The sequence below is a fragment of the Protopterus annectens genome, chromosome 6.part0, assembly GCF_019279795.1.
Source record: "Protopterus annectens isolate FY-2018-M chromosome 6.part0, PAN1.0, whole genome shotgun sequence".
NCBI classification, from domain to species: domain Eukaryota; kingdom Metazoa; phylum Chordata; order Ceratodontiformes; family Protopteridae; genus Protopterus; species Protopterus annectens.
The window spans coordinates 1,616,036,390-1,616,057,015 of NC_056737.1; the positions used below are offsets into that span (position 1 = coordinate 1,616,036,390).

At 41.3% G+C, this 20,626-nt stretch overlaps 1 protein-coding gene across 1 annotated transcript in view; it reads right to left on the minus strand.

Moving 5' to 3' along the window:
* Positions 1–14,687, minus strand: part of NDUFA10 (NADH:ubiquinone oxidoreductase subunit A10) — a 440,169-nt gene extending 425,482 nt beyond the window's left edge. The window contains exon 1 of the mRNA XM_044075063.1: positions 14,512–14,687. Within this exon, the coding sequence (XP_043930998.1) occupies positions 14,512–14,601 (90 nt within the window). The 5' untranslated portion in view covers positions 14,602–14,687. The remainder of the gene's footprint in view (positions 1–14,511) is intronic.
* Between the last annotated feature and the right edge of the window lie 5,939 nt (positions 14,688–20,626).

Consider the following 20,626-nt stretch of genomic DNA (forward strand, 5'->3'; position numbering starts at 1 on the left):
TTTGCCTCCAGTGTTAAAACTGTATTTACACCTCTCCCACACTTCTATCTGTTTTACTAAAAATAAGTGGGTTCTCAGAGCAATTGCTACAATGCCTCAGAATACCCATCTCAAGTTCATATCCATGGCTATTGATCTACTAGGGAAGAGTGACGGAAATTTAAATATGGAATAGGTCAATAGCACAAGGAACTTGATAAGTAATGCTCAGCTATGTGCAAACTAGATGTTCTAGAAGTTTAAAAAAATCTGTCTAGACAGTAAGGTAGAAAAACATACACTGCGAGAGATCGGCATCTATACAAATCACTGCTAGGTGCTGCTGCTTGGATAGCAGCAGTCCTAACTAAAGACTGTAAAAAAGGTCAGAAAAGTGCAGATATTCAACACAAAACATGATTGCAGCTGAGTGTATATTTAGAATAACTTTATTTTTTCCAGTTTCATTTTGTAAGGTTCAGCTGACCCTGACTTGTCATACAAAAAAGAATTCTTTAATGAAAGTTATTGATAATACCTAAATATAATGAAAAGCTACAGGTCATTAAACTTAAAAACACAGACATGTGCACACACATATAATGTATATATGACTTCTGAGAAGAAAGATGAAATATTAGTATTAAAACTAAAAGCCTTTTACTTTTGGGTAAAAATAACATTCCTCATGTTTGCATCATCAGTTCTGCTCTTTCTTCATTCTTTCCAATCACTATCTTCTAAACAGAACCCCACCCCACCCCCTTCAGTCTCCTGAACCAGCAAACATCCTTCACTGGTATTGATCCGAGAAATCTTCCAAATCATTTTAAAAGGGTTACAGCCTCAGATGCAACATCCCTACTTAGTTCCTTTCTTCAAGAAGGACACAGCGTGGATAATCCTTACATCTTACACTTCTCAAAATCGTAACCCTCCACCACTTCAAAATCCCTAGCATTCGTTTACAATCTGTCCCTCAACAAGAAATACAAAATTCCTGAAAGATGAGAATATTTTAACCAATCTCTAACTTTCTAGTTTGAGACAAAGTTTTAGAAAAAACAAGCATTGGACAGATTCAGAAAATTTATTAACAAATTTAGAATTCTGATATAAATTCAGCTCAACGGTAGAAAACATTTACTGCTCCCTTATCACAAAGACTTTGTAACTGGCAAGACCTCTTCTCTTTTATGGGCACCCTGAGAGCCTAAAAACAGACTTTGCTACAAATGACTGGTCTCTTCACCTAAAAACTACAAGTCACCCTTTAATACTGACATCCTAGCCTAGTTCAAAATCTGTCTGTCAGAAATGTGCTTTAATCGGATTAATTGAAATGCTAGGTGCATACTCAAGAAACCTACACAGTTCTGTGATGAATTTCTTTTTCATACTCATAAACGGTCTCATTGCTAAACTCTAGGAAAGTTAAACTTGTTTTTGTGCATAGAGATAAAGAAGCAAATGTTAAGTTTCCTGTGGAGAATGCTAAAGGGCACTGGTTTTATCAAACGAATCTGTATGTGAATACTACAGAAACACCAGTGCTGTTAGACCAGCAAAAGGGATGGAATCAACCACTCACAAAAAATGAACAGCCAGTGACTCAGTCACATAAGTTACCAGTTCTACATATCCTGAAGTCTAGAACTAGATCGTTGTCTTGGTGTGACGGCTGGAAAGAGGAAGGAGGACAAGGAGACCTGGTGGTGAAATGAGGAAGTACAGGAGAGTATACAGAGAAAGAGGTTGGCGAAGAAAAAGTGGGATTGTCAGAGATATTAAGAAAGTAGACAGGAGTACAAGGAGATGAGGTGCATGGCAAAGAGAGAGGTGGTGAAGGCTAAGGATAAGGCATACGATGAGTTGTATGAAAGGTTGGACACTAAGGAGGGAGAAGACAGAGGGACCGAGCTAGTAAAGATGTGCAGCAGGTAAAGGTGATAAAGGATAATGAGGGAAACGTACCCACAAGCGAGGAGAGTGTGTTGAGCAGATGGAAAGAGTACTTTGAGGGGCTGATGAATGAAGAGAATGAGAGGGAGAGAAGGTTGCATGATGTGTGGATAGTGAATCATGAAGTGCAGTGGATTAGCAAGGAGAAAGTAAGGATAGCTATGAAGAGGATGAAGAACGGAAAGGCTGTTGGTCCAGATGACATACCTGTGGAAGCATGGATGTGTTTAGGTGAAATGGCAGTGGAGTTTTTAACTAGACTGTTTAATGAAATCTTGGAAAGTGAGAGGATGCCTGAGGAATGCAGAAAAAGTGTTCTGGTACCAGAACTGTAGTAACTATAGAGGGATTAAATTGATCAGTCACAGCTTGAAGTTATGGGAAAGAGTAGTGGAAGCTAGGTTAAGAAGGGTGGTGATGGTTAGTGATCAGCAGTATGGTTTCATGCCAGGAAAGAGCACTACAGATGTGATGTTTGCTCTGAGACTGTTGATGGAGAAGTACAGAGAAGATCAGGAGGAGTTGCATTGTGTGTCTTTGTGGACTTAGAGAAAGCATATGAAAGGGTGCCTAGAGAGGAGTTGTGGCATTGTATGAGGAAGTCGGGAGTGTCAGAGAAGTATGTAAGAGTGGTACAGGATATGTACGAGGGTAGTGTGACAGCGGTGAGGTCTGTGGTGGGAGTGATGGATGCGTTTAAGTTGGAGGTGGGATCACATCAAGGATCAGCTCTGAGCCCTTTCTTATTTGCAATGGTGATGGACAGGTTGACAGATGAGATCAGACAGGAGTCCCCGTGAACTATGATGTTTGCAGATGACATTGTGATCTGTAGTGAGAATAGGGAACAGGTGGAGGAGACCCTGGAGAGGTTGAGATATGCTCTAGAGAGAAGAGGAATGAAGGTCAGCAAGACTAAGACAGAATATATGTGTGTGAATGAGAGGGAGGATAGAGGAATGGTGAGGATGCAGGGAGTAGAGGTGGCGAAGGTGGATGAGTTTAAATACTTGGGATCAACAGTTCAGAGTAATGGTGAGTGTGGAAGAGAGGTGAAGAAGAGAGTACAGGCAGGATGGAGTGGGTGGAGAAGAGTGTCAGGAGTGATTTGTGACAGACGAGTACCAGTAAGAGTGAAAGGGAAGGTCTACAAGAGGGTAGTGAGAGCAGCTATGTTATATGGGTTGGAGACAGTGGCACGGACAAAAAGGCAGGAGTCAGAGCTGGACGTGGCAGAGTTAAAGATGTTAAGATTTGCACTGGGCCTGATGAAGGTAGACAGGATTAGGAATAAGTATATTAGAGGGTCAGCCCAGGTTGGAAGGTTTAGAGACAAAGCCAGACAGGCAAGATTACGTTGGTTTGGACATGTGCTGAGGAGGGACGCAGAGTACATTGGGAAAAATATGCTAAGGATGAAGCTGCCAGGTAACCGGAAAAGAGGAAGGCCTAAGATAAGGTTTATGGATGTGGTGAGAGAGGACACGCAGGTGTTTGGTGCGACAGAGCAGGATGCAGAGGACAGGAAGAAATGGAAACAGATGATCCACTGTGGCGACCCCTAATGGGAGCAGCCGAAAGAAGAAGACGACCAACTGGATAGTGGATAGTTGTAAATGGGCAAGCACAACTAAACAGCCTATAATACAACCAGGCTATTAATTAAGAATGGCAGAGTTTCCACAAGAAATCTAATGCTTGCAAAAATAGACTATGCCTGTTAACAAGTGGCAAAGATGGTAGTGCTACTGCCTCACAGCAAAAGGTTCTCTGGTTCAATTCTCAGCTGGGATGCCATCAGTGTGCAGTCTGCATGTCCTCCCTGTGTTCATGTGGGTTTTCTCTGGGTGCTTCTGTTTCATCCCACATTACAAAGATATGCAGTAGGTGAACTGGACATAGTAAATTGGCCACAGGTCCTAGAGTGCATGTTTTATGGAAGAACTATGGCAGGGCTAGCCACCCAAGTGTGAACATTGGCTCTACAGGATTGTCACTATTGGTGCGACACCCCAATCCCATGTGCAAAAATGGAAAAAAGGTGGCATGGATAGATGGATACAACTCACAGCAAAACATCAAACACCTACAGATCTTTAGAAAAATAATCTGTAGATTTCACAGTTCTCGCCAACTCTAGGAAGCATCAATGATTCTCTTTAGCAAGAGTCCATTAGCTTCCTATTAGTAAGAGAGCCACCTATGTTCTCAATACCTTAACTTAAAGTACTCTTTAAAATGCACTCTGTTCTCCCCACCTAAGTTACTTAATGTTAATTCTCCATCATATGTCACAGTCATAAAATGATTCAGAAATTATCTAGACTTTAACACTTTTTCCATGTTTTATTACTTTGTGCAGCTTTGCTCTCATAAAACTAAGGGTCATTTAAAAAGTACAGTTTTTTGAAAAACAATTAGGTTTGAACACAAACACACACAACTGTGCACAAATCCCAGTACTGTGAAACCAAAACTTCTACAGATCCACTACAGTCTTCACAAATGGAGCCAAACAAAAACTTTTGTGCAAAGACACACAGATAATTTAAATGATTAAACTACTGGAGTTCGAGGATACTTTACATTTGCTGGATACTACTTATCTGACAGCATTGTTGTTTATTTATATCTTGCTTACAAGGGTAGAGCCCGGATCAGTGCAAGACCAAATGCACTGTCAACCTGGGTTACAAAACAGCAATTCCAGGAAATCAGTGACACATTTACTACAATGACATTTAATGCAGTCAGAGATAAACAAGATAACAAAATATGCATTCAGATGGAGAAAATAGATACATATTTAGAAAAATGCAAAATTATATATTACATTGAAAAATTAACACAGCAAGATAAGATGATGGGAATCACAGAGAGGGAGGTTATTACATTATGTGATATGCCCTCTATTATGGCATTTGTATTTGTGTTGTTTGTCAATGTATTCTTGCTTAGTATTTACATGCAATAGTATTATTGATAAATTAATTTGCTCACTTTTTGGAAATAGGAATATTGGTTGAAGTTCAAACAGAGCTTAACATTATTCATTCTTATAATTTCATATACACTACATTATTTTATTCATCACACTTGTCAAATGAAATATATGTTTAAAGTTTGTTTGTTCTGAATATCTGCAATGATTTAATATTTGTAGTACCTCATGGCAGAAGTGGTTTGTTCAACCAGTTAAACTACGAAATCAAGCGGCATGGAGTGAAACAATTCCAAATGATTAACTTGTAATACTAAAAGGGCAGATAAGAAAAAAATTACAAAATCCAAGCTTGATCAAAATATTAAAATGCAGTTATGTGGAAAAAAATGCCAAGACTTACAACAGCTGTGAGGAAATGAATGGCACCACAAACAGAAATACCAACACAGTACACGCCTCATATTAAAACACAAAAAGGATAACAGCAAAAGGTAAGAGAAGGTGAAGCTTTGCAGTGTGTAATTTTTAACAGTCATTTCAGATAAAATGGGAAGAAAATACATTTACAGCCCAATGACCCAACAAGTAGCCAAAATGCCACCTGCTTCTAGTATAAACAGCACATCAGCTTGAGATGGGTTGTTAGTTACAGACAACAGCAAGGTTTCACATAATTTATGTTATAAAACAAGGTTTCACATAATTTGTTATAAAGGTTAAGTAATCATTTCTTTAATTTACTGATTACCTACTTAGTCCAATTCAGTGTAATGTGGGACTCTCTCAGTACTCTGTGGGTAAAAGTCAGTGAAAGTAATCCTGGAATGAAGAAACTAGCCCTTTAGAGGACACACACAAACACTCATTCAGACAAGGCACACATATTTACTGGAAATTTGGAGGATGAACAATTCATCTACACCATGAAATTATGTAATAAAGATCACCAATGTAAACATACCACAGAAAATGAATGCCATTTTCAGTTTTGGCACACAGCCATGTAATATCCTATTAAACAAAAGCTATAGAATGTTTGTCAATGAGAGGATTCACAACAATCACAGAGCACTAGGACAATACACCACCAAGGGTAATAGCAGTCTTTTAACATTATGCTAAAATATAACCATAATGCAATACCACACTACAAAATTAACCAGCTACCTGCAACACAAAGAAAGGAACAAATTAAAAATGACAGATACCAGTTTCTAAGTCATCAGTACTACAAGAAACTTGACATGGGCAATCTAAGTATAGAAATATATTTTAAAAATATTTGATTTTTTACTTACATTATCAAACACTTATATAACATCACTTCAGTCAGTGGAACCATGCCACTAAAGGCACGGGTTAAGCACCTCTAATAAAAAATGAACAGTGTGTATTTTTTTTTCCTCTACAGTGATAGCTATCCAGTGCACAAGTTTAAATATAAAACACCCAAAGTAAAAGTTAAGATGTCCACATGGATACAACAATAGAGAGTCTTTGTTCTCCTCACAACTGTGTCCACACATGCAGTGCCAATATACTATGGGCCTGATTCCAACAGACTTCCTCTCAGTTTAAGTCATCACTCGCATAACCTCTAGAAACCTCCTAACTAAAACTCACATAATACGTGGGACACAACTGGGCTGGATTGCATGGCTAGGCTAACAAAACCCCTGGCCTTCATACAGTCTAGTAGGATAACTATGAAATATGAACCTACAATCCCTTCTCCTAAGCCAGAGCTAATCACGTATGCAATTTAAAAAAAATAATTAAATGAAAAAACAGACTCACTCTTCACCCACTCTTATCAAACACAGAAATCATTAAACAAAATATTTAAAATATAAAGAATTCCTCTCTGACAACCAGCTTTTCACTAACTGCTCTCCTAGTTAAATTTCAGCTTCTTTTTCTCCAATACCTATATACATCATCTTCATTTCTGTTGTTTTTATTTATTTTACTCTTAAATCTTGTTTTTACTCATTATTTCTCCTGCTTCTACAATTATTATCTCTAATAAATACTTAGCCACTCTTTGAATTTTCTGTTCTGACACTTGCTTTATGTGTGAGTAATAAACTCTTGCACATGCTACAGGATATTGAATTGACCTTGTTTTAATGATGGTATATTTGTATTATTCTACATGTTCCACGTATTAATATATGTATTTACAGTATATTGTAAAAGGATGTCAATGCTCATCTATTATACACATGTTCTGTTCTTTTATTTGTGGAGGTTTTCTCTCTGAGCCTTCACTAAAAATAGATACACATTATCCAGTCTGGACAGCACCGTGGTGCAGCTTTAGCACTGTCGTCTCACAGCAAGAAGTTCCCCGGTTCAATTCTCGGCTGGGGTGCCTTCTGTGCAGTGTCTGCATGTCGTCCCTATGTTTGTGTGGGTTTCCTCCCACATTCCAAAGGCATGCAGCAGGTGGACTAGACACTTTAAATTGGCCCCAAGTGTGAGAGTGTGTAGTACAGATGAACTACCGCGGAAGGGCTAGCCACCCAGCGGTGTAATCCTTGGCCCTAGATGATTGTCACTACTGAAGTAACACCCCCAACCTAATATGCAAAAATGGGAGAAGGGGTTGAAGACGGATGGACTTTCCCAGTAAACAAATGTCACTCAATAAATAAAATGTATTAACAATTAAAATGTACAGGGGTTGCACGCAGGTTCATAGGTGAGCAGCAGGCTAGCTACCCTTGTGGGCCACTGTAAAGCCTTGCCAGTTTCCTTTTTTGTGCTCAAAATAACCTATCCCATTTGATTATAGATTGGTCTTACCCATTTGATAATTACATATTATCCCTAATAAGAATAATTGGGATCATACCACAGATAATTTGGGGGAACCCATGCATGGGATTAAACATTTAGGAGCTGCCTCTGCCCATTAGTAATACAAGGGGTAGTCCTGAAGTAAATGTTCTAAGCGATAGAGCTAAGCTGAACTTAAAAACAGACAGGGATGAACATTGTTTTATGTGGATGTGGAGTCTGCTCCATAGCAGTGGTACCCTCCATGAAATATAACTGTCCCTCTAAACTCTTCTGTTGATGTTGCAGAAGAGGCTTAGATCCCTAGACAGAGTATTTCTGATGCCATTTGACTTGCTTACGTGCAGTAAATCAAATTAGTAACAGGTCAGAGAATGCCTTGTATGCCAGACACAGGTCATCTCTTAGCAGTCTGCAAGATACAGAGTATAGTGACAGGGCTCTCAGTTTGTCTATGTAGGACATGTTGTATAGGCCTTGTATCGTTCTAGTAAGATATCTCTGTGGGCATTCCAGTTGTTGCATGTTAAGCACACATTTCAGGGATCGAAGGACTGTGAGCAATCACCATCAAAAGCAATCAAACAACACGCATATTTGCTACAGAAGTCAAGCCAAGCTCCACAGACAAGATGACACTCTCACATTTAAGTATAGATTCATAGTTATATACTAGGCTAATGCCTTTATAACCCTAGTCATGCAAACTAACTCAATTGTGCCCCATGTATCACAGGCATTTTTATAGGATGGAGTATGTCACAGTTTCTTGAGGTTATGTGGAAGGGGTATGTTAGACAGAGGCAGGCAGTATTGCCCAAACTATCAGAGACATAGCAGCCAGACCAAAATAAATTTCCAATTTCCCATCCATCGGTCAAGGTTACACTTAAACAGGGTTAAGGATGGACTCTGCTTCACATGGATGGGGAGCCTGTTCCAGAGAATGGGAATCCCATGAGATACATATCTGTCTTGCCAACATTTTATTTATGTAACAAGCAAAACTTACTAGTAGGTCTGATGTTGCTCACTTTTCGGATGTGCAAAAGATCCATAAGAGGTGGATCCGAGGATGCCTTGTATGTCAGGGCTAGACTGCATTTCAGTAATATGTTGGAGATGGAGTACAGAGTTAGGGCTTTAAGGTGATCCATATAGGACAATGCATTTATACCACAGATTCTTCTGGTAAGGAACCTTTGAGGGTGTTCCAACTGTTGCATATGTTTGGTCATATACATGGCAGAAGGGGACATTATACTCAATGATAGGTTTGATAAGAGCCAGATAACACATTACTAGGATTTCCTTGGAGCTGGTTGCCATGCCCTTACTGGGTAACACAGAATGATTTTTCTTACTACCTTGGCCACATGTTGCTCAAAGTCCAGATTGCTGTCTACATATGTTCCCTTCCTACGGAGTCAATTCTTACGGGTGTCTTACTGATGGAGTAATTAGCCTGGGTGGCAGTTTTCCCAAAAGGCATTATTAATGCATTTCTTGGCACCGAGTTTTAGGCTGTGCATCTGGCCAACAGTCATTTGTCTACGTTAGACCCTCTTGTAATATGTTTGTCTTATTGGGGGAATCTGCGTTAGCTATCCATTTGCAGTCATCTGTGAACTTGGTCAGCCAAAGGCCCTTAACATTAGCCTTTACCTCTGAGAAGAAGATACCAAATAGGAGCTATCCCAGCAAGGATCCCCAAGGTACCCCTTTGTGACCAATCTCTTAGTTGAGGTAGCATCACCAACCCTGACTTCCTTGGTCCTCATTGTGAGCCAGCTGACAATCCAACATGTTATGTAGAGGTTTATGCCCAGTTCAGTGAGTTTGTCAACTATAAAATAATGGGGTATTCTACTGAATGCTTTAGCTGGGTCCAGGTAGGTGGTATGCACCATTTTCCCTTCATCCATTGCCTCAGTGACCTTCTCAAAGAAGTCCACCAGATTTAGTAAGCATGATCTTCCCATGACAAAGCCAAACTGGGTTGATTCCAGTGTCTGAGGGTTGCCTACAGCTTTGCTGATTATTTCCATGATAATTTGTTCCATGGCTTTGCATTTTAGACTAGTCAGAAAAATAGGTCTGTAGTTTCTGGGGTCAGCTGATGGTCCACCCTTGTGAAGAAGGATAATCATTGCAGTCCTCAACTCTCAGGGCATAAAGCCTGTTTTGAAGCTATAGTTGAAAAGTGAATCAAGTGATCCTGACAGGTAATGCTTTAAACTATTCATGAGGCATTCTGGGATACTGTTGGGGCCCACTGAGTCTGTGTTTTTGGCCTTAGTGAGTGTTCCCAGGACCTGCTCCCTGTTACTAGTTGGGGTGGGGGGTTATGCTAGTAGATATTTCATGGAAGGAGGAAACTGAATCACCTAGAGCCATATTTTACACCACCGAGTGGCTTAGCCCTGCCATGGCATGCAGTCTGTTATCCATGTTTTCTTATCTTGATAATACTCCACACAACAGTAGATGCCCAAAGCATTTGGTCTGTACAACTCTTCTCCCTATAGGGCACCATGTAGAGTTTGTGCTGCTGTCCACAGCTCCATTCATTGGTGAGTTTGAGATGGAAACACACACCATGTTTTTCGGAGGTGGGAGGAGAGCATGCAAACTCCAAACAGGCATTGGCTAGAGGTCAGGATCGAACCTTGTACCTTTGTGCATGGAAGACAAAGCCCTTAACCATTATGCTAATTAGTCTCACCATTGACAATGTGGCATTATAGGCAGACCCTGAGCAAGAACTTCAGCAAAGGATAAGGGAATGGAAGGCAAAACTGAAGGCACGTGGGATGAAACTAAGCACAGATAAGACAGTGATAATGGCAGCAGATTGGGGAAATCAGAAGAAGCTGAGAATTGAGATAGAAAGGAAAACAGGTTAACAGCTTGAAGAATCTGGGCAGGGTGGTCGATGTGAAGGGAAGTCTGAATGAAGAGGTCAAAGCTGCCATTAGAGGGGCTGCAGCCAACTGGCATAAAGTGTCAGGTGTAGTGAATTACAGAAGAATGCTAAAGAAACTGAAAAGTAAGGTGTACAAGAAAGTGGTGCAACCAGTACTACTGTATGGTACAGAAACCTGTGTAGTTAAGGCAGAACAGATGAGGCAAACAGAGGTGATGGAAATGAAGTGCCTGAGAATGGTTTTAGGATGCACGCTGTGGGACAGATGAAAAAATGAGGACATAAGAGCAGAAGCCAAAATAGTTCCAATTGCAAAGAAGATCAAAGTGAACAGAGTACAGTGGTTCGGACACATAGACAGGAAAGCAGAAGACAATCTGGTGAAGAAGATTTGGTACAGACAAGATGAGGACATCCAGCAAAGAGGTGGATGGATTGTATAAGAGAAGATTTGTGACAGTCAGGCAGGAGTATGCCAATGAATCAAGAGAGATGGCGACAGTTAACACAATACCCTGAACCCATATAGAAAAATGGGAAAAAGGGGTTGATGATGATTTATGATGATGCAGGGGAGTGGGGGTTACAGAGCTGAATTTGTCAACCAGCAAAGTCACTAGGTTGCTCTGCTCAGTGAATGAGGCACCAATAACCACCAGTTTAACATACAGATGTGTGCTGCCTTTGCAGTTTGGGATATAGCTATACAAGGCCTTTTGGTTGGCTTTAGTCTATGAGGCTACTTTGACGTCATAACTGACCTTACTGAACTTCATTAGTCCTCCGTTTAGTTAATTAGGGAGCTTCTATCATTATTGGAGTTGTTCTTCCTGATTTTAGCCATAACTTTTTTTCCTTTTGTTATATAACTTATTAAAGTTAGGATTCTATCAATGTGGTTTGTTTTTGGAGTTTGTTTTAGACTTACTTCTAGTAGGTACAGCAGCCTCTGTACAGCCATTATCATAGTTGTACAGGATCTCATTGAACAATTCTACAGAGGTTGTTGAAAACTTGGGATTGGGAAGGGCAATTAATTTTGATAAACTATTGCTTAATAGGATGTAGTTTGCTTTGGAATAGTTCCTAACTGTTACAGAATTTACTGGGGTTACCGAGATGATTTACTGAGACTCCTCCACCTTTTGTCCCAGTCTGTGTAGCTGATGGTCTAAATGTGTGGAAGGCACTAAAGCCTTACACTGCTGGAGTACTTTCTATACCAGGTCTCAGTAATGGCACAGACATCTATAATGTCCGGAGTGAGGAGAGGTTGCAGGACATGGAGTTTCTTGTTTAAGCTCCCAGCACTGAACAATAACATCTTTCCATTTCAATGGCTTTTATTTGCTATATTGGTAAGTTTGTTAATTTGGCATTACCCAAAAAAGGCTCTAAGGGGATGGATAAAGGTTTAGTCAGTATTCAGGAGCCTAGAGGGGACAGGTGCAGACCATCCTTTGCAAAGCAATGTGGTCTGCTGACCATGTCCTCCCATGCTGACAAAGAATCCCCTTGAAAAGGCAACAGAAATTAAGCCAATAACTGAACTTGATCACCTTTTGTTCATACTGTGGGATCATCCTTAGTGAAGGTAGAATACTGCTCAATGCAAGATACATACCTGCCTGAGACAAATATTCAGAGAGATCAGCAATGTCTCCCTTCATATAGTCCTGGGAAGTGCATCTCAGGTCATTAAAGTCCATATGGACTATGATAGAACCACACTGGTAACTGTGATGTAGTGACTTGAGTGAGTGCACAACCTGGTGGACCCTGGCTCCAGATAAGCAACTAACTGTTACCTTCTCCTTGTGAAGACTCGTGAGTGGGGAGTTTGTGTGTCATATGATGTAGTCCCCTATGACAAGAGTCCTGGTTAATGTGTTGGCTTGTCTTATTGGCTTTGCTCTTGGAGATCCACTGGGTGTAGGAATATGTGTGATGTTTGGTGTTACTTTTGGTTTTGCTTTAGAGATAGCTGAGGCTAGCTGTTACCATTTGCAGGCATAGAAGATCTTCAGCATAGGTTGGTCTATGTGTATAGTGGATGCACTATGTATGCTCTTGGCAACTTTGCTGGTATGTGAGATTTTTGCATCCAGTGAAATTGTAAACGCGCATCTCTTGCATCCTGTTTTTTTTTTTTTTTTTGAAGGATTAAATGATTGTCTGTGAACATGAGACAATTGCTGCATTGTCTCAGGATGCCCATATCTACCAAGCTAGCTACAGAGACATTTGGAAATTGCATATCCATGTTGTCTGGACCTGTATTTGGGTGGGCTACTGTAGGTCATAGACTGAGTTATACAGAGGTCTCAGGTCGTCTTTGGGGTTTGTCACTACTCTTGGTTACGGTGTGCTAAAATTTGATAGCAGTACTGTTAAATGTGGAAACTAGCTGCTCTAAGCTTGTCTCCACACAATGGCTTTGTTTTAGTCACATTAAGTTACAGGTTTCAGTTCTAAGGGAAGTTTTATAGATATTTACTTTCTGTGAATTTGTCTGTGCAGGTTACCGTTAAACTCTTGACATAATAACACCAAAAAAGACTGCTCGCAAGTGTAATTCTACAACAAAACTAAAACTACCTTGATAAGGTAATTTCAGGTGTTAGGGATCTTTAGAATGATTTCAAGGCAAAAATCAAAAAATAAAGAAGCAGTACTCTAAACAGTTAACTAAAGTGCAAGACAATAAAATAAATCTTATCTGCCAAGGATGCAGAAGGGATAAGTGTGGCTAGTGTGCCAAACAGATGGCAATCCCGGGAAAATGACTAGCAGACAATTTGTACTCAAGTGCAACAGTGATTTGCTGGGTGTGCACTTAATATTATGGAAGTATGGAAAACAATGGGTGGGAAAAGTACTTAAATAAGTTACACAACAGACAATGGTAATGAAAAAGGTGAGGGAGGGATTTGGAAGTCAGCTTACCATAAAGGGCAGACACACAACCTTTTAAAACCAGAATAAGAAAAAAGATGGAATGGTTGGGGGGGGGGGGGGTTCAAACTGAAGTTCAAGTCCTGTGATTAGGATTTATGAAACTTTTGGCTAAATACCTTGGAAGGGGCAAACTCAAAATACAGGGTGAAAAAATCTGTAGGAAGGTAAACAGGCACTATAATGCAACTTTAAGCAGGTATATAAAAACTATAAAATGTAATGAAGCACAAATACTGGAGCAGAATTCAAAACACTGTCACTACTGCAAATCTACCACAGACTAAGGCACCAGCCCATGCAGAAATTTACCAGTAATATTGTAATCATAACTAAATAAGGCTCACATCCAACAGATGATCACAGTTCTGATACAACATTCTATTTTATTTATCGTATATTCTTGGTAAGCACATTAATTCTTTTATGTGGTACCTGAAAACTGACACACACAGGTGATTGGATCCAAGGTAGGGATGGTCTTTATATACTTCGGTGTTTGCATTATTAATATGTCTGCGCCGTTATCACACTGCTCTTCATACAGCACTATCATAGCAAACCTACTCAGAATTATATATATTTATTGTAGTGTCCGTGTGTCTTCATCAACAGACAACGGTCTTTTAAGTAACTCCTCGTACTCGTTATACTGTGTTCTTCTATACTATGCCTTTTAACTTCTGCCACATACTAGAAAATAACTTCAATCGGCAGTGCAGAATATAATGCATTAGATTTAAAAGTACTGCAATCGTTATTAAGATTTTATAAAACTTATGTGTGTGTGTCTGTTTTTACAAAACTACTCCACTGAAGAATCAGGTATGCTCTTAAGAACTAGGGACTACGGGTATCTCTGTCAGAGGTGCCCTTGTGCTCGGCCTATCCTAATGACCTCAAGTGCAATACCTAAACCATGCATGTTCTATGGCACCCTTACCACATGCTGCAATTTAGTTTTCAGCTCCCCTGGGAAAGCGAAAAATCCAACACCCTTAGGTGAGACAAGCTGAATACATCGTAATGCCATGTTTTGTCCTCTGTCACTTCTCCCACACTTAAAAACACGCCTATACACCGGCGTACATAGGGACCATTGGTTGTTTTTGTCGCAAACTGATGGCGTTTCCAGCTGCTCGACTCCTTATTCAGTAGTTTGCTAAATGTGTGGCCTATAGAAGGAGATCTGTCACGTGGTTGTAAAAGCTGTTTTACAGCCTTTCAGTTACAGTGAATATGGAAAGTGCGGAGTTTGTTTCTTTTTCTTTCTTCCGTTTTTGTACTTATATTATTGGTTGCAAAGTAGTGTATCTCTGTAGTGAATCTGGTTTTGATAGCCAGAATGAAACTAAGTGCAATCCTGCGTAATATCTTATGAGCACTCTAGGTTTGAGCATTGAAATTCAGGTTTTGTAATAGCCCAATGCAAATCACTTCTGCTTGAGAACTGTGGCGTGTACACTTAACACTGTTTCAGAAGAATATAATGCGGTATTGTCAATGAAGTAGCTCGTTACAGAACTGATTTTACACACCTCTCAACTTTCCAGCTCCATAATGTGGAACAAATGGGCAATATGCGGAGCACTTACAGCTTGCCACCAGCAACTGCAAATAGGAAGGTCACAGGAAATATATTACTTTATACATATAGAAAGTTATTTTGATTACTTAATGATGTAGCGCTCAAAGAATCAGGGGCACATTCAGAAATGGTCAGGAACAATCGGGGACAGAAGTAGGGTTGCCATCTTTGGAAGAGGCAAAAACCTATATTTTGCACCACCCATTTCGATAAGAAAAAGTACATTGCTTCTCTTTCAAATTTAGTAAGTGCTGTTAAGATAGGTGAAAGCTGCCAGCCTAGCCAGGTGGAATTTTGTAGATAATTATATTTGTAAATAGTAATGTAAGCCACAGGCTTGTTCTCTTAAATGTGAAAAGACTGCATTGGATATTGCACTGTAAAAATGTAACAACAGCACTCTGCTGTAAGAAAGCTAAGTTAGCATTTTATGACTTTGATGTCAAATTTCGGAGCCAATTTGTCTAGAGGGAGGCATCCTGCCTGTTGTTTTAAGACTATAGTTAATGGCTAGAATTTGCATGTATAAATGTCCTTTATTGCTCTAGTTTCTGACTAGGTGTAAATAATGTAAATGTAGTTTCTGTTAGCCTGGGAACATCAGAGAAGTGTGAAGAATGATGTCATGTGAAGCAGCTATGTGTTATCAATTTAAAGAGAGAGAATCAGAGAGCTGTGAGCATTTTGTCTTGAGAATATCCAACATCTCCAGCACTGCCTTGCTCTATATGTAAGTTATTTAGAACTGTGGTTTCTCTTAGATATAGCTAAGAAATAACAAGATTAGACTAGTTTGTTTCCTATTAGCCGCGGTGATGCAGCGGTAGCCTCACAGCAAGAGGTTCTCCCGTTCGATTGTCGGCTGGAGCGCCTTCTGTGTGGAGTCTGCATGTTCTCCTCACAGTTGAGTGGTGTTCGAAAGACATGCATAGAATGGGCGTGCCTTCGCTGAAGGTTAGGTGTTGAGCTGGCACCTTGGCACCCATAAAAAATTTACTGCCAATCAGTGGACTGGAGTTCTGCTGTGGCGACCCCTAACTGAGAAAAGCCGAAAGAAGAACAGACTAGTTTGTTTCCTGTGATGTCAGAACTTTTCTACCATATTGTTTTAAGTATTTCTCTGTGATGTCTAAACTCTTGACTGGCACTGTGTAGTAAGAAGTATTGTCTTGTGTTTTTATTATTTATTAAATATTTTTAAACCTTTCAGCTGTGGCTGTTATATGTAGAGTTAATTTAAGATCTAGAGTACATTGCATGTATATAGTGATACTGCACCATGTCACTCTAATAAGCCTTGACTGTTCAGTCACACTTACCATTTGGATAATAATATTGCACAGTAATAATTGGACACCCTTTCAGAAGGGCCGTTGAGTAGCTGATATTAGTGGTTGGTGGCAGCTGGTACTACCTTTTAGACTTGGCAGAAAAGGTGCACAGCTGGAGAACCAGTTCCAGCCTTCCCCAGGAGTTTCAGTGTGGTTGTATATAACCCTTATTTTAAAGTGTGTGTGTGTGTGTGTGTGTGTGTGTGTGTGTGTGTGTGTGTGTATGTCAGCTACTATGGCAGGGACATGAAGCATTGGTTGGACAGAGAGGGTGCTGGAGGTTTTAGCTTGCCCAATAGGCTGAGATCTGGACCCTAGAGCTGTGCCAGTGGAGAGACTTATTGGGGACCTGGAGAGAAAGGGAGAAATGAGCCCCAGACTGACTGTGATCTTTGTGTGCTCTTAAAGGAAATTGTACTTTACTGTGTGTGTATTTATTATCCTTTCCCTATAAGGATGCCCCCTCACTGGTGTTAGTGGTGAGGATTGAAGCTTCTTGATTGCTGGGCCAGTGCATGGGCATCACATATTAATTGTTTGACAGTGGTGGGATATCCACACCACATATTAATTGGTTGGCAAATACTAATTGGCTTGTAGTGGTGTGGGTAGAGAGAATTCCTGTAACTTTTGTACAGTGATCACTGAAGGTGTTTTGTACTCTAAATCAGCCACGCAGTGAATACTCAGAGTTCAGATCACAATTGTTTTATTTTTTTTGTTAGCTTAGTTAGTCACGGAGAGCAGGCAGCATGTGAGCAAAGGAGTACGAAAAGCTGACAAGGAGCCAGCTGGCTGAGATGTGCCAGGTTAGGGGACTGGTGCATGGAAACCTGACTAAGCCAGACATGATTGCAGCTTTGGTCACAGCTGCATCAGAAAACAGCAACCAGGAGGACGATCAGACTGGCAGTGGAGATGTATCACCCTCAGAGAATGGACAGCTCAACCTTCCTGCTGAGGACTTAAAAATCCATCTGAAGCTAAAGAGACTTGAGTTGGAGGCCAGCCGTTTGGAAATAGAAGCAGCTGAGAGACTGAGACATCTACAAGCTGAGGAGAATGAGAAACTGCTACGCTTGGAAGCTGAGGAAAAGGAGAGGCACCAAGAGAAGGAGATGTGGACTTTTCGCCAAAGTCTTAGAGGTAATGGGGAAGGGAATAACAACCCCAGAAGCACAAAAAGTCAGTAAATTTCTTCCGCAGTTTAAAGAGGGGGATAATTTTGATAGTTTCATTCATATGTTTGAGAGGGTATGTAAACAGTATGATGTTGACCAAAGGCTCTGAGTATGGTTCCTGACCACCTTACTCCATGGTAGATCTGTAACTGTGTTGTCTAAACTTGCTGCTTGTGAATATTTTGACTATATTGCTGTTAAAAATCACTTGTTAGAATGTTTTAAGCTAACACTTGGAACATATAGGAAAAAGTTTTGTGAGCATAGACGCAAGGCAGATGAAATAGTGTGTGATTATGTTGCTGAACCGATAGGTGGGTGAGTGGATGTCAAGTCACCACTACTGAAGGGCTGGCAGACATTTTGGTGAGGGAACAAGCTCTTAGCACTTTGCCTGAGGACATGAGGATCTGGTTAGCTGATAGACAATGTGCTACTTCAAATGAGTTGGGGAAGAAGGGAGACCTATACCTAGCAAGCAGGACATCCTTGCACAGGAAAGGGACTACCAGTATTGTTCATGGGTCTGAAGGAACCCATGGTGGGCAGCACAGACTGCCCCAACAGAATCTGCCAGTAGCAGGGGAAGCCACTAGTCCAGGTACACGTCCAGGACCTAGGGTTAAATGCTTTGAATGCAACCAGTGGGGCCATGTGGCGTACAGATGTCCACAGAGGCAAGCTGGGGAACAAAAGGTGAGAGAACCAGTAAGTGGGGAAGACAAAATGCCAATAGTAGGTTGTCTTGAGACAACAGGGGTATAGAACTACCATCCTGCAGATGTCCTGATAGGGAAGGATTTGGATGAGGCAGTACCATGTGCTTATGCAGTTACATTCAGTCAGGCTAGGAGACAAGCATGTGGGTCTGGTAGACTGGGGGAGACTCAGACAGACTGCGTACTTGCAGCCAGGACTGGTGAGGTGGTTACTTCAGGGAGGGAGCTACTCTGTAGTAGTGAAACTGAAGGTGAGCCACAGCTGCTTGTGGGTACTGATGTTCCCTTGGACAGAGGGACTGCAAAGGTAGAGGTGAGTAGTAGTATCCAGGCTGGCAGTGAGGCAACACTGTGCCAGACTTCTTGTTGAAGGGGAGCTGGGAAGGGTTACAAAGAGAGAGTTAAGACAGGCTGAGCTCTCAGACCCTACATTTCAAGGCCTGAGGCAGATAGCTAGTGAGGCACCTGATTCTCAAGGGAAGGGGGAATCTGTATACTAGGACAAAGGGTTAGTGTATAGAAAGTAGACCCCTGAGGGAGAGCTAGAAGGTGAGAGGGTAGAGCAGTTGGTAGTGCCTAGAGCCTACCATCTGGCGTTTCTAGCCATACCCCATGATATTCCATTTGCAGGTCATATGGGCATAAAACGTACCAAGAGATGTATTATGCAGAACTTCTATTGGCCTGGAATTTTCAGAGATGTAACAGGGTACTACAGGACCTGTGAACAGTGCCAAAAGGTAGGCAAAGCAGGAGACAAGGTGAGAGCTCCTTTGATGACCTTGCCTGTAATTGAGGAGCCATTTCAGAGGGTAGATATGGATATTGTGGGGCCTCTGAGTACCCCAAGTTCCACAGGAAAAAAGTATATCCTAGTGGTAGTGGATTATGCTACACGATACCCTGAGGCAGTGGCTCTGTCCTCCATTAAGGCAGGAAAGGTGGCAAATGCTTTGTTAGAGATTTTCAGCAGGGTAGGTTTCCCAAAAGAAATACTGACTGACAGAGGTGCCAATTTCATGTCAGACCTGCTGTATTGTCTGTGGAAATCCTGTGGGGTGAAGCACCTGAAAACCACCCCCTACATCTTGTTGAAAGGTTAAACTGTACAATCAAGTCCATGCTACGGGCATTTGCAGACCAGTTCAGGATAGAGTGGGACAAATATTTGCTCCATCTGTTGTTTGCTTGCAGAGAAATTCCCCAGGAATGCCCTTTGAGTTTTATGGGCATAGGGTGAGAGGACCTCTAGATTTAATTCGAGATGAGTGGGAAGGTGAGTGTGAACCTCACAAGGAGTCTGTTGTGGCATATGTCCTAAACGTCAGGACAAGGCTCAGGGAACTCATGGGCTTGTCCCAGGTGAACCTGGCAGAAGCTCAACAACAGGAAAAGGTGTGGTATGATATGAATGCTCGAGCTAGAGAGTATGCTGTGGGGCAGCAGGTAATGGTTCTCATTCCTTTCAGACCCAACAAGCTGCAAGCAGCTTGGGAGTGGCCCTATAAGGTGATAAGAAAGGTAAGTGATGTTAACTACATGGTGTAACTGCTAGGCAGAAGGCAGGGGCACAAATTGTACCATGTACATGATGAAACCATACCATGATAGGGAGGCCCTTGTGTTGAGCATTTGCAGTGGATTGCAGGAGGAGTCTGAGAGAGATCTGGTGACTGATATCCTCAGTGAGGCTCAGATTGACACCTCAGTGGAAGGCGTAGCAATGTCCTAGCAGCTATCTCCTACCCAAGTTCGAGAAATCTGAGCAGTGTTACAGGAGTTTGGGGACATGTTCACTGGGAAACCAAGGAGCACCCACCTAATGCAGCAGCAGGTGGATACAGTTCCCTAAAGGCCTATTAGGCAGGCCCCTTATAGGGTGCCTGAGAGTAAAACAGACTCTGAGGGAGGAGATACAAGAAATGTTAGAACTAGGGTTAATTCGAAAGTCCAACAGTCCCTGGGCATCCCCAGTGGTGCTAGTGCCAAAGAAGGATGGCAGCACCAGGATCTGTGTGGACTACAGGAAATTAAATAGTCACACAGAGTCAGATGCTTACCCTATGCCTAGGACAGATGAGGCCTTAGAGCAGCTGGATGGGGCTAAGTATCTTACAACTATTGATCTTACCAAGGGTTACTGGCTGGTGCCCTTGACTCCCAGTGCTAGAGAGGTCAGCCTTTGTGACTCCTTTTGGCTTGTATGAGTTCACAAAGATGCCCTTTGGGATGAAAAATG